Raw genomic sequence first — 15657 nt, forward strand, 5'->3', positions numbered from 1 at the left:
GCTCCATTATTGTTCTGTACCAAGGCGTAATTTGTACAGTCAGAAATAACATTAAGTATAGGTTGGAGGAATAAGAAATGTTAGCTCGAACCTATACTTAATATTGTTTCTGACATTGTACATGTATTTGGTACACTCAACGCAATACATAGCCTACAACACAATATTCTTCGCCACTTCATGATTTCGTCGATAGACCATCTTAGCCCCCAATATTTTCTATTGTTTCAATTCCGGTGAAGCACAGTTGTGTGATAAAATTTGAACGTACAGGCACTGCTCTATTCGAATTTTGGTCATTTTGATCTCAACTATGCTACGTATAGAACCAAAAAAATCATTTTCCTTGTAAATTCCCCATAGTTTATTACGTGAATGAAATGTTATTCTATTTTATTATTTCCAATGTTATCCGAATGAAAAGTTTTGTTATATGTATTTCTTCAGACGCAGTAATTTTTGTAGATGATCCGTAAAACAAGACAAAAGAAATATGAAACTGAGTTAAAATACTCCGTAGTAGTGCAAACATATTAAACTATCCTATTTGTAAATAAGCCATAATTGCTTTTGATACCATGTATTAAAAAAATACTATGTATTATTGCAGTATTAACATTAACCATATTCAATTCAATGGTTATATTAAAGAAATTAAAAATGAACGTTTGTTTGAGTGATTTGACATTATTAGCTTCTTCATAATTAATATTCGAGTGTAAAATTCATTGTCTAAATTCTTCAGTATGCTGATGTGAAATATATATATATATCATAGTTTTATAGATCATACTAGTTTCTAATCCTATCTTTCAATTCTAAGTTATATGTATGTTTTTAAACCTTCACCTTTATCCAGCGATGTCGCAGAAGTTTTGTAGGCATATCTACCATATTTCGACAAGGAATGTGAATCATGGTATTTCTTGAAATAATGAGCGTATAGTGTTTTTAGTGTCGAATGAACCTATTGTCACAGATGTTAATTTTATGTTTACGAATTAAAAAGAACTACTAACTTTTGAACAGTCTTCCTTCATACATTAATTATAATGTAACAAGAGTTTTAGTGTCTTATGCTACAGTATAAAAGAGCTAATGTTACAGAACTTGGTGATGATATTAGATACAACATTTTGCGAGGAATATAATGCATTTGGAACATTGATTGCAGAGCCAGATATGAAAAGAAAGTGGAGTTGAATCTAAATGAGAGATTATTAGAAAATTTGACCACACTCTCCACATAAAACAGAAATAGTTGTCATATCATATGTACACGATGAACTTCATATTTTAGGGTCATTACTATGTCCATAACATGCCATATATCATAAATATATTTATTATATAAACTAAGATCTCTAACAAGGTAAAATAAATGTACAGTATAAAAAGATTAAAAAGTCAAATATACGTTTGGAATGATTTTAATACAGCAGTCTATTAATGAATGTGAAAAATAAATTTTTCACTCAAAACTTATAGTTACAAACACAAGTTGTAGCAATTAAGAGTGTTACAAATTTTATGGACACATACATATATGTACTAGTTTGCAAATGTTACTTAATCAAATTAATTTAAAACATTTATTAAATTTAAAACATTCATCCACAAATTTCTGGCGTAATCGCGAAAGTAATATTGTTTTTTGTAACCTTCAAAAATGTTGCTGTTCTTGTATCAAACAAAACAAAACAAAACAAAAAAAAAAAAAACATCTTGTGTGATCCACTATACGATCAATTGCAAAGTGGTCATTTACACAGTAGCATTCTCCACTCTGCATTGCAGGTGTCTGACATAAGCGATTATAAATGTTGATATTGGTTTGCTAAGAAGCAGAAAACCAATATTGTTTTAAGCTGAAATTCAGTTACTTTTAATTTCTGTAAATTGTTGACAGGATTCGGTGTCTGCTGCTTCACATATAATTTGGCAAAGACGTAACGTACTTCAGTTTTGCCGTTGATACATTTGTTGTTCTTAACAAGCAAGAAATCCACCATCAACTGGCAGTGTTACTCCATTTATCATAGATGACTTATCGCTTAGGAGAAACAGAATTGCGTTTACAACTTCGTCAACCTCTGTAATAGTAATCAAGATAAGCATTGTATTAGTCTCTCCCTACAGTATTTTAAATAGTTTACAATAATGTGTTATAAAAGAAAGAGAACAAAATAAAATTCATTTGTTCCTTGAGTAGCATTTTCCCTTCCATCTTTAAACAAGAAATATGATAAAAAGGCAAATTGTTTTACTACATTACATATTCCACGCAGTGATGCCAATCTGAAACATTGCAAAAATCCATTTCGAACGGCAGATATTCCCATTTTGCTCGTAAATTAACCAAGTGCTATACTAATTACAAATTTTTTCAAAATTTATAAAATATAAAAATTGAAACTTCTGTATGTCACTTACTTTCTTCAAGATTTGACGGGCTTCGGAATTTCTAATAAATATTTTCCTTAATTAAGAGAGACCATTGAAATTGTTGATGAAAATAAATAAATTTTGCTATCAGAATTTAGTATTTTCATCCCACTTTTGTGCAATAATCTTTTATCGAATGTAGTGAAACTAGACGAACTTCATTCTTCAGTAATTTCGAGTAGGACCTTTTTAGAAATTGACTGTTAGTAGTTTGATAATTTACTTTACTCCGTTCATGATTTTGTAAAACTCCAGAGTACAATTTACGTTTCTTGTTACTTGTTATTTGAGATTAACCAGTTTCTGCGTCAATCACTTTTACACTAACATGAATTTTTCAATTAAAAAAATTGGACAATTGGCACTGATTTCACATTTATTCAGTCATCATTAGGCTACTTCCGTTCACAGAGAATTTTGTTGGAGTCAATGAGATAAATATAGGAAAAATCTTACATTTGCTGCCAATTTTGGTGAAAATTACCTTTTATCCCTGTTCGAAAAATTAATGTCAAAAAATCCCACAAAATAGGACTTTTCCCACAGATTGGCATCACTGATTCGACGTGGCTTCTCCGTAGAGTCCAAATTTCATCAAACAAACGTTCTCTAATTATTATTGTTTTGGATATGTTCATTACTTCAATCATTCCACAAACGATAAAATTTTGCAGTACCATTATGTTCCTTGGTTTCTACGGAGATATTTCTATGTTTTTCTCATTAGAGTTTCGTTGTAGGTACAATGTGAACATCGAAACATCTTTTATGCTAATATAATGCCCTTGGTTTCATCAAAAAGAAAAGAACAGTATTTGAAAGTGCTATTCGACCATAATTTTTGCTTCTCCATAGTATTAGTCAAATTTTTGGCTGCAATATAGCAAAGATTTTTGCACTTTCATGTATATAGATACAGAATTGAACATATCAACTTTGAAAATATCAAATTGAATATCCCATATCAACTTTGCTATTTTTTTTAGATTGATAGGTATAAGTGCAGCAAACTAAAAAATAAAAGCAATCTATGATGTATTTATTTCCCCACTTTCGCCAGCAATTGCAAAAATATTGAATGAAAAAGAAAGCAACAAACATCGAGAGATGATTCCTTATATTAAATGGAACAAACAGATTTTAAAGAATTGGGTATCATAAAGGTGTTCTTATATAAACACAAGATGTCTATAATAAAGTCTGATATTCACTCCCAGAATCTCAGAAACGGCTGAGAATACAGGAAATCCGTAAGATAGTGTCATATTATTTTGAGAGGGCTGAAAATGAAATCTTTAAGTTTTACGTCCCACGATTATGCCAGCTAGGCTTAGGAGACAGTGATGATGAGGAATGAATGAAATGGTGAAATGAAGAAATTGGTAGGAAACGAAAGAACCACAAGAAAACCCACGCACACGGTGTTTGTCCACCACAAAGTTCACTTGGTGCGAGCTGGGATCGAACCAAGGACTCCATGCATCATAGGTGAACGCTCTACCACTGAGCCACCGCGGCACCTTGAGGGGGACGACTTTTGGAATCGATGACAGAGGTGTTTATTTCAAAAAATTTTAATAAGGGAATCGAGCTATATTTAATGATAAACAATTTGGTGTAACTCCAAGATTGACATTGTTTCTATTTAAAATTGCTATGATATTAGAAAAAAATTATCAAGACCATTGGAACGGTATTTCACTGGAATTCCTTTCTACACAGGTCATTCTCTCCACCACACTCTGTTTTCTGGATGGAGAGGTACAAACATTGTCATTTTTTCACATTCTTAATCATTTTTGAAATTGTGAGCAGAAATAGACTTTATGGACGGACACCTTTTGTTTATGTAAAAGCGCATTTTTCTAACCATACACCGTATTTAACCTTCGGGCACGCGCGTATAGGTATGTTATATCAGCGCTTGTCTGGGTATATTTTAACCGCGGTTTTAGTAATTATTGGAATTCAATATCACGAAAATAATGGTCTCAGCGCTATCTGCTGTGTCAATACTTAACTAGAGAACTAGCAAAACTAACGGTCCGGCCAACTTATCCCAGCGTACTGAGATCAGGCGTGTATTCTTCTGAAAAGATATTGTAAATGCCACCCATGCGAGTGCACGGAGGTTAATACTTTTTTGTTTTGTTTTATTTCGTATAAGGAATAACCTTTCAAAATTAAATATCGTATAAGGAATAACCTTTCAAAATTAATTGAAATATTTTATATTGCATATACGTCAGGTAACCAAATACAGTTGAATGTAAAAACTTTCAGACAATATATAGATACGTAGGTTGTTTAATATATAAGTATTCCTAAACTGTGGGAAAAAAAATAAGATACAATTGTAAACTATATATACATGTGTAGGTGAGTCCTTCCTCACTTCTCCACATAATCCCCATTGAGATTCAAACATTTATCTCATCGTTGGACCAATTTGTCTAAACCCTTTGCAGAAAATCAGGGCTCTGTCTGTTCACTTCTTCTTCACATTCTGCTTTACTTCTTCTGCAGCAGTTGACAGGAAGCCAGGTCGCTTTTGTCGAACCTGAACTCTTCTTTATGGAAATTCAATTCGACATAAGCGACCTAGTCTCTTCTTGACAATAACGCCCACTCCCACTCAGCACGCAAACCCGACCCTACACTGAAGAATTAGGGTAGGAGCGGATGCCCCACTCTCCATATAGCCTCTATTTAATGCCGAGTCACTTCCATCTTCTTCCGGTGTTAAAGTCTGCGTTGCAAAGTGAACGTTTCGAAACAGATGAAGAAGTGAAACGTAATATAAGGGGAGTGCTAAATAGCCAGGTGCAACGGTGAGACAAATCCCTGAATCTCAATGGGGATTACATGCAGAGGTGAGAAAGGACCCACTTACACACGTGTCTATAGTTTACAAATGTCTCTTAAAAAATAAATATTTTACAGCATAGGAAAACATATACAGTATGGCGCTAAATTCGTTGTACAAAAGCAGAGGAGTGATTCCTGGGAGTAAAACAAACAAAAAGTTCCAATAAACATAGGGCGTAAACCCCATCGTTTACGTGTTATAGGCTGCCGAAATCATGAAAAAATGAATTTTAAATGTCCATAGCTCCAAAACTATGGGACCTACTGTAGTCGGGTCAAGACTTCACTTAGGAACTAGTATGTGCTCTATCCAAAAATACATGTTTTAGAATCCTAACGAACTCACGCAACAATTTTTATGGAGGTAGTTGGAGAGTACTTTATATCATATGCCCGTAGTCAAACTCCCTCTACAAAAAATGTTGTGGAAGCACCTCAGGATTCTGAAACACGCATTTTTGGATAGGGCACATACTAGTTCCTAAGTGGTGTCTTGGCCCGACCAAGGTAGGTCCCATAGTTTTAGGAGCTATGAACCTTTAAAATTCATTTTTTCATGATTTCGGCAGCCTATAACACGTAAACGATGGGGTTTTCACCCTATGTTTACTGGAACTTTTTTTTGTTTGTTTGTTTTACTCCCAGGAATCACTCCTCTGCTTTTGTACAACGAATTTAGCACCATACTGTATGTATTGAATGACCGACATATATACATATGTAATACAAATTTTAAAACAGAATGTAATACAAGTACCTGCAAACCTCCCTAAAGGAATCTTGGCTCTCATTGGATCAGCCTTCTCTGGTTTTGACCAACCAATTTTTCCCATCTCTGTCATAACTACAGTTGGGTTTACACAATTTACTCTTATCTGAAAAGGAAAGAGGAAAAAAAAAAAAACTTGTTTCAGAAATCCTGAAAATGCTACACATCACATGGTATTACACATACAATACTCTAATGATTCTACCAACTGAGCTGAGTGTATCATCTTTATAATGTCATATTTTAAATGAAATTTGTAAAAAGTACAATTTTGTTAATTAATATTGAACAAGGATGAAAAGGGATTATCTCTATGTACAGAAACCAAATGGATTCTTCAATGAGCTTTTAATGTACAGGAAAGTTTACCATCAGTGAATGAAGATCTTTCAATGTTACCAAGTACAAAATAACCACCCCAATTCATATTAAAGAGCGTTAGAATTATATTTTCAAGATTATGACAGATGGCGTTGATGACCCCAAAAACATATAACATCATAATTGGTATACAAATAGATATTTTTAAAAAGAAATTCAGTTCTATATATTACAACATATTTACAATAATTGAGTTTGTTGCAAACTGTATTAAAAATACAACACACTTAAAACCAACAGAAGGATGCTACACAAAATTAACCGAAAAGCTTTTTATCTTTCATGGTAAGTACATAATACATCTTTGACTAGACAGATATTTTAAAATGATGTGGAATTTTGACGATATATGTATATATATATATGATTCCTATAACAATTACAAAGAGCATTAGATTATCTACCTTCATAAATATTAAAAAAAATAATTGCAATATTTAGTATCAGAATAAATTTATATGATATATAGCGGTAAATACTACTATGTGCTAAAGATAACAAATAATTTGCTAGAGATATTTCAAGTAGCTTCTTTAAATTGCGAGAATCAATCAAAACGTTAGAACTAGATATTTCACGCGTTTCCAATTACTTACATATCAAATATCAAACAAAATACAAAAGTCCAGACTAGTTTTGCAGTATAACACAGATGTAATAACTGACAAGAGAACAGTAGCAATCAAAACATTTGATTATAATACTCAGTGGCGTATTTACGATTTTGTTTCGGGAGGGGCTTTGCTAACTTTCGGAGGGGGGGGGGCTTTGCCTGGAAATGTGAAAATTCTGCAAGATATTTCATTTACTTTACTATACTAAGTAAGATTTCGGGAGGGCTTAAGCCCGGAAGCCACCCCCCTAAATACGCCACTGATAATACTGGACGGAAAAGTGCTTCTTGCAATACAACTACACATTTTATTTTAGACTTTATATCACATTATATCATTTTATAGTTTGCACTTAACTGAAAAGTGTTACAGATCCCTTGAATTGATTTCGCGGACCATACTTTTAGAATTACTCTTTATATCATTTTGTTTTGACACTGGCATTTTGTATTAAGCAAAATCTTGTCCACAACAAAAACAAAATTTGGTGATGTAAGATTTGTCTAAGTATCGATTTTTAATGCTTTCCATGTTCACGTCCTTCACTACACTTTCTTTAGTGTACTAATAACTTCGACTCATGAAAAAGAACAAAGTTAAATAAATTAATAATTGGCCACTTTTCGAATCCAAAATTTCACTGTTTGAAATTATTTTGGAAAAAGCATTCTTGAACAAGATGTGGCTTTGTGTAACGTTACTTTATGAAGGACTATCTATCTTGTCTTCTTTATTATTATTATTATTATTATTATTATTATTATTATTATTATTATTATTATTATTATTATTATTATTATTTTGTACGAATCGGAGTTAGTACGGTTTTTCAGCAGACAAATTTTCTTCACAACATATACTAATTAGTGCTAATTAATGGTAATATTTTTTATAAATATAATTGCATATTATATCATACAGACAAAAAACAAAAATGAAATATTTCAGTTTTGCGTCCCACGAATATGCCTAAAGGAGACGATGATGAGAAATGAAGGAAATGGCGGAATGAATAAAGTTGGAGGAAATTGGAGAACCCTGAGAAAACCCACGCACACGGTGTTTGTCCACCACAAAGTTCACTTGGTGCGAGCTGGGATCGGACCAGGGACCCCACACACCCGAGGTGAATGAATGCTCTATCACTGGGCCACCGCAGTGCCCAGACAAAAAAATCTTAACTTACATTATGTGGTCCTAATTCTAAGGCCATTACTCTTGTTGTCATATCAACAGCGCCCTTTGTACCACAATATACAGTGTGATCTGCTAATGCGGCTTGACTGGCCTGTAAAGAGAAAGATAAATCTGTTAATAAACTACAAAACTACAACTGCATATATTTTAAGCTTACATTTCTACGAAAATGTCAATTTTTAGTGCAATTTTGAACATAAAACCGAACATATTACGATATCGGAAATACTATAATATCTGTTATTTTTCTCTATAGGATTAAAAACTGAAAAATAAATTACATTACTGGAATTACATATTCTTTGACCCAGCTTGAATCAAGATATTTTGTACGTAATATTTTTGAAAAAAAAATAGAAAGAAAACTAGTATTATTAATCAAACAAAATTGCCGTCCCCCGTGTGTCTTTGCCCATTGTATTTTTTAGGAAGTGGTGGGACGCATATAGATATTTTTGGAAGTGGCGGGAGGACATTTCAATGTGTTCCCCCATACTTTTATTCCTGGTCATAGGACATAAGTACTTAATAAAAAAACTCAAAATTTTGAAGAGCTTGAACTCAACAGAAAAATAAACTTTTATATCACGTGTTACGTTTTAGGAAAGAAATTCAATGTTGGACAGTGAATTCAAAAAAGGCAAAACCTTGTGTTACATTAGATCAGACCAGATAAGTTTAACACATATTCACACTAATCTATTGTTACATGCGAACATGGTAGAATATAATACATTTCTTCTTTCGCATACGAAATGTTTAAACAATACTTTTTAAAAATAACTTTTCGATTTCTCTACTTAATTTTGGTACTAATAATGAATTTATAATTTATTACGTATGTTTAGGTATGTACATTAAAGATGAAATCCCAACAGTGTAAAACACTGGAACAAAGACAGAAATATTGCTACATGCACAGACGTAAGGAGTCATTCTTGTTGCTACATATGGTACAACTATAGAAATGTTTGTCTCCTTTGTGAAAGTAAAAAGAAAAACTTAATTATCAGTTAATAGCATTTCTTCTGTTTTGATTTAAGATATATTCTCTAAGAAATATCAACAGATTTAAAAACAAACTTACCTCAAAATTCGTCTAAGTACTAAGTTCTGTATTTCGGCTCTACTACTTAGCCTTCTTCACAAAGAAATTCATGAAAAGATTGAGGCAGGAAATAATTAGTAATTAGACATTTATACAAAAAAGATTATTCTTCGAGATTACCTTTATCGGACGAAACCACTTTTGAAACGTGATTATCTAATAAACCACTTAATTTCCAGCAATTGAAGCAAAATTTCACACAGTTTTCAGGATTTAAAATAAAAAGAAGAAATCGGTTGCAAAGTGCCTACAACTCATGGAAAATTATCAGTCCCGATGAAGGAACCGAAAGGAGTCAATACTGCTAGGTTAATTGAATTTCTGTTGTACAGAGAGTAAAACTTCAGATAATTATCACGATTTTTATAAACCAGATATTGAAAAGTGTCAATACCTTGTGAAAGAGCCATCAGCATCAGCTACCAGGCATATTTCTGCACTCAAGGGACCAAATAGGAGTTTATACTCAAGATTGACAGATTTCTTGTTGTATTGAATTTTTTCTTGTGCGTTTAATATAGATAATTTATTCTTCGGAAAAAAAAATCGAAGAATGAGAACGCGAAGGGTATAGATTAAAAAAAAACATATCTATCAAATATTACTGACACTCTATATACTATATCTTTTTATTTATTTATTTATTTATTTATTTATTTATTTATTTATTTATTCCTTACAATGTTTACGTGTAGCTTTTAGCCATAGCATTCAAATCGTAAACAAAACTGATGACTATGTTGATGATATCAAGTATTAAATAATTGATTATACACAGAATTTTAAGGTAAGTTTGCTTTTACGATTTTGCATTTTCAGTTCCCCTAACAAAGGAAGTTCGGGAGAAAGCATTTGCCTGCAGAAACTATAAGCATGTTATTTGAAGTACGGTTTCATGCTGATTGCAACAAGCTAATAAAATTCCTATACGATTGAGAACTGAGAAACTCAACTTGAAAGTTTATATGAAAAATTGAGTATATGCACATTTAAACACGGTAAGTACAACATTATTAGCAACGAATATTGACATACAAATTGAAATCTATGGGAGGTAGCAGAAAAAAAAACTGTTTCGCAATAATTAATGTTTTCTTATAGTTAAAATTAGTCATTATACTGTTCACAATAATGATAGATTAGAGATGAAAATTGATCACTGTTATTTTTCTGTTCTATGAAGAAATGACGCAAGCAAGAGGCTACCTTTCACCATGAACATTTTATATGTGCAATTGCGTTGCATCCGTCAAGGGAAATAGCTCACATAACCAAAGCGAAAAGCAAATTCGACAGGTGATTCAAAAGCTACATAATTTGTTCCGTAACCTGCTTGTGGAACGCAACTGAAACAATCAAATGTATCGGAACTGATTCATTAGCATAGACACGAACTTTATTTGATTACTTCGTTGGTACGTCATAACGGTCCGGATGAAGAAGCTTCATACTATGTACAAATCTCCTGATATAATCTTTGATTGGTCGGAATCCAAACACATCAAATGGTTGTACAAATCGTGTGCAGTTCTTTGGTGTATTCTCAACCATTACGTCTTTGCCATCCGTCATCCAACTTGCAATGGACAATTTGTCTCTGAATGGATCCCCGGTGATCAAGCAGTAGCAATTTCAAACCATCAAAACTGCATAAGAACGGTGGGTCGCTAGGAGGCGCAATCATACATTTAACGTTGAATCTCTCGAAAAGTTCTCAACCGTACAGGAATTTTATTTAGCTTGTTGTAATCAGTATGAATTGGTGTTTCAAATGACATGCTTAGTTTCTCTGCAGGCAAGTACTTTCTCGCGAACTTCCCTTGTAAGCTCAATACGTATGAACGATATAAGTTGTAATTATTCAACATTATATGCTTACTTGTGATGATAGATTGACGATCGATCCCCCTTTCTTTCTCTCAATCATACCTTTAGCAACAACTTGACTTACATTGATAAGAGACTTGACGTTCACATTATAAGACCTGAAATACAAGAACATGACAAAACAATTAGAAGTATTTGCTTTCATCTTTTAACTATTTGCTGACATTCAAACGAAATTTTCACTCAGAAAACTTCCAACGACTGTTGTGTATCTAAAATGTTTCCATAATTTTAAATACATTTATATTTTGCTAACACGTATTTCAATATACTAATGCATAAATGTTTTTTTTTAATACTTCTTCATACTTCTTTAATTTTTAATCAATTTTACCAGTTTAAAAGTAATTTATTAATTCTAAATAGATTTATCTTAATGCTGGCTCTTACTTGAGACTAATACACAGCCACACATACACACACAAACAAATAAATAAAAGTTTTGTGCCCGGACCCAGGGTATGGGTTCGAACTATTTTGATACACAGAATCCAAATTTTGAAATTCCAGGACGATTGACCGTGTCAACTTTTTGTTATGTGAGAAAAACTTGAGCGATTTAGGATAGGTAGGATACACGTACCACAGCCATACAAAATGATAATAATAATAATAATAAAGTTCTGTGTAGCGAACTCCAGAGCAAAAAATTTGAACTGTTTTGGATAGGGAGGACACAAGTTTTTCGTCCATAAAACAAAATTGACAAGGTCAATCGTCCTAGGGTTTCAAAATTTGGATTTTGGGTAACAAAATACATCGAATCCATACACACACACACACACACACACACACACACACACACACACACATATATATATATATATATATATATATATATATATATATATATATATATATATATATATATATGTGTGTGTGTGTGTGTGTGTGTGTGTGTGTAATTATAATCAAGTTTCATAAATAACAGTTATATTGTTTGTTTTTCTCTTTGGCTAATTCTTACCTGACTTCATGAACTAGAAATATTTTAAAATAAATTACTTATAAAAAGACATTTACTTTGTTTGTCACTATATTACGGGGGGGGGGGAGTCATTAAAAATTCTTGGTGAGTACTTCAGATTATATGTTTATAGCAAAACTCCATCTATAAAAATTGTTGCGTGAGTACCTTAGGATTCTGAAATATGTATTTTTGAATAGTGAACATGTTAGTTCCTAAGTGAAGTCTTGACCCGACTGTGGTAGGTCCCATAGTTTTGGAGCTATGGACCTTTAAAATTCATTTTTTTCGTGTTTTCGGTAGCCTATAACTCCGAAAGGAAGCATTTGTGCAACAAGGTTGGTCTATACTTTTCGTTTTATCTTGGTGTCGGGAATCACCTCCAAATGTTGTCGGTGTTGTTCTGAAACACCCTGTATATCACTTCAGATGAAAGATTTTCTCAAAAAGAAAAAATAAAGATTTGAGTTCATTAAGGTTTGATACTATTCATTATTAATTAATTGGGGGATTCGATGAGGATGGCAGGATGTCGGGCTATTAGTTTCCGCCACGAAAAGGCTAAAAGCCGACACATGCTAATCAAAATGCAACTACCAACATAAAACCAATGATCAGAAAGATATTTTTAAAAAATCAGGGAAAAGGAATACATCATTATTATCAATGTTAAAATTACAGTATTGGAATGACTTACCAAGGATGTTATAAAATAAGAGGATCTGCCCATACGTATCTTCATCATATGCACTCAATGAAGCCAAAAAACAACCGAGCATCGTCTGAGCCGGTACGTCTGATTGGCTACTCTCGTTTCCGCCATGTTTGTTGGCTCGAAACATTGCGATCTTAGTGGCGCAGAGTGGGCAGAGTGGGTGTAGCGAAGCTGTGACGTATGGCTTCACGATTTTGTTGTATGGGCAGATCCTTTATTTTATAACATCCTTGTGACTTACGATGTTCAAATATTGAGAACTATCATATTCGTTGGAAAATAGCTCATATCTTTAAAATGCAACGAAGAAAAAGAAAGAAAAAAAGAATTCGTTGGCAAGCCGCTTCCTTAAAATTCGAGGGATGAACATTCAGGGAAAGGGGAAATATTGATGCAACGCACATGTTAAACTTTGCTTACAACAGGCTGCAGAAGAAGCAGTGGGTTACCGCGAACACATTACGGCTAAGAAACCATGGGTTACAGAGCAGATGTTGCAGAAAATGAGGGAAAGGAAGACGTGGAAACAGGTTGATACAGGAGAGGGCAGAAAGATGTACAGAAAGTTAAATAATGAATTACGGAGAGAAACAGACAGAGCGAGGGAAGAGCTTTACAAAAGAAAACGCGAGGACATAGAAGAATTAGAAAGAGTTGGGAAATATGAGGAAATGTAGAAGAAGGTGAAATCTATGGAATTTCAGAAGAAACAAGAGGATATTATGATGGCAGTAGAATATAAGAATGGGAAGGTAGTCAGCGAGAGAAATGAAGTCATAGGAAGGTGGAAAGAATACATTGAAGATTTATATGAGAGTAGGGATAGACCGTGTAGCCTAAATGTTGAAGTAGAAAATGAAGTAGGCGATGATGATAAAGGATTTAGTATTCTTTGGGATGAGTTTGAAAAGGCTATATCCGAGATTAGGAATGGAAAGTATCAGGGATAGATAACATACCAATCGAATTCATCAAAAATAGGGGGGACAAGGGAAAGAAAGAATTGTTCCGACTATGCAATGAATTATACGAAACAGGAGAGTGGTCAAAAGACTTTCTGAAGACGATCATGATACCGATAACTAAGAAATCGAACTCAAAGAGATGTGAGGATTATAGAACTATCAGTCTCATATCTCATGGAGCTAAAATTTTGCTCCGAATACTGAACAAAAGGTTATATGGAAGAACAAATGAAGTTGAGGAGGAGCAGTTCGAGTTCAGAAGAGGTTAGGGCACAAGATATATTATTATTATTATTATTATTATTATTATTATTATTATTATTATTATTATTATTATTATTATTATTATTATTATTATTATTAAGAGCCATCGGTGAAAGATTTATAGAAAAAGGGAAAGAGGTGTATGTTATATTTATTGATCTAGAAAAGGCTTTTGACCGCGTGAATTGGAAATTGTTGTTGGGAGTTCTAACGAAGATAGGGTTGGAATGGAAAGATACAAGACTCATAAGAAACTTATACATGAACCAACAAGTAAGTGTTAGGATAGGGGAAGAACTGACGGAAGAGAGTGCAATTGGAAGGGGAGTTCGACAAGGATGCTGCCTCTCGCCAACACTATTTAATGTCTATCTAGAAGAGATAGTGAAAAAGAGTTTATATGATGATGACGGCATTTCGGTAGGAGACAGAATGATTAGATGCATCAGATTTGCAGACGATATGGCGCTTGTTGCAGAATCTGAAAAGGAAATCATTAAAATGTTAGAAAACCTAAGGATGGGCTTTGAAGAATATGGGATGAAAATAAATGTTAGAAATACAAAAGCCATGGTGATTGGAACGAAGAGGACTGTGTCAAAAATAAAAGTGGGAGGGGAGAAAATAGAACAAGTGAATAGTTTTCGATATCTGGGTAGTAATATCATCAATATTATACGTGAAGACGAAGAGGTTAGCGGAGGACCGTGGAGCATGGAAGCTTCTCAGCTGCTGCAAGTGACCTGCCAGTAGTGATGAGCAAATGCAAGACCAAGACCAAGACCCGGGTGGTCTTGGTCTTGGTCTTGGTCTTGGTCTTGCACATGCGGTCTTGGTCTTGGTCTTGCACTGGAACCCTCGGTCTTGGTCTTGGTCTTGGTCTTGCACACCTAGTCTTGGTCTTGGTCTTGCTCTTGCACACCCAGTCTTGGTCTTGCTTGCAAGAGTCTTGCAAGTTTTGCTTTTAAGAAATCTATGATTTTCATAAGTAAATTTTACTCTGGATATAAGGAATAATAAATCCTACATTGCGTCAATAGTGAGGGAAATACAATGTATGTTTCTAAATGTAATATATTTTACCTTCGTGTAAGTGTGATGATATTGTACAACATAGGCGATGACCTTTACTTTTTTTTTTCAATGGGTGATCACGCTTCACTACTTATAAGATAAATCACAACATTTCGTAATATTTTTATATGTTTTAACAGATCCAATACTCCATTGGTTCCCAAACTGGGGAGGCTATCCCTGACAGTGAGACGCATGAAAGAAAACCAAGACGGCACAGATTACTGAAATACCATAAATTGCAAAATTATTTTTATGCTCTAAAGGCGTCAGATTTTTTTTTCTTTCCAATCACGATTAGCTCATCTTTGTATTGAACAAACTCCGAATTAAATATTGAAATTTAGTTTTACTGATTCTAATATGTACTGTATGGGGCAGAAACAAGGACATTACGCAAAAA

The 15657-nt window shown here is 33.4% G+C and overlaps 1 protein-coding gene across 2 annotated transcripts in view; it reads right to left on the reverse strand.

The window, feature by feature from the left end:
- Positions 1-1414: 1414 nt before the first annotated feature.
- LOC145664917 (L-xylulose reductase) overlaps positions 1415-15657 on the reverse strand; it is a 96847-nt gene continuing 82604 nt past the window's right edge. For both annotated transcript variants that reach the window (XM_081732018.1, XM_081732017.1), the window contains exons 4-7: positions 11262-11367; positions 8264-8365; positions 6071-6188; positions 1415-2093 (exon numbers count right to left, since the gene is read on the reverse strand). In XM_081732018.1, the coding sequence (XP_081588144.1) occupies positions 1990-2093; positions 6071-6188; positions 8264-8365; positions 11262-11367 (430 nt within the window). In that variant the 3' untranslated portion in view covers positions 1415-1989. The remainder of the gene's footprint in view (positions 2094-6070; positions 6189-8263; positions 8366-11261; positions 11368-15657) is intronic.

This window comes from Thermobia domestica, chromosome 11 (genome assembly GCF_964235325.1).
Source record: "Thermobia domestica chromosome 11, izTheDome1.hap1.1, whole genome shotgun sequence".
Lineage (NCBI taxonomy): Eukaryota > Metazoa > Arthropoda > Insecta > Zygentoma > Lepismatidae > Thermobia > Thermobia domestica.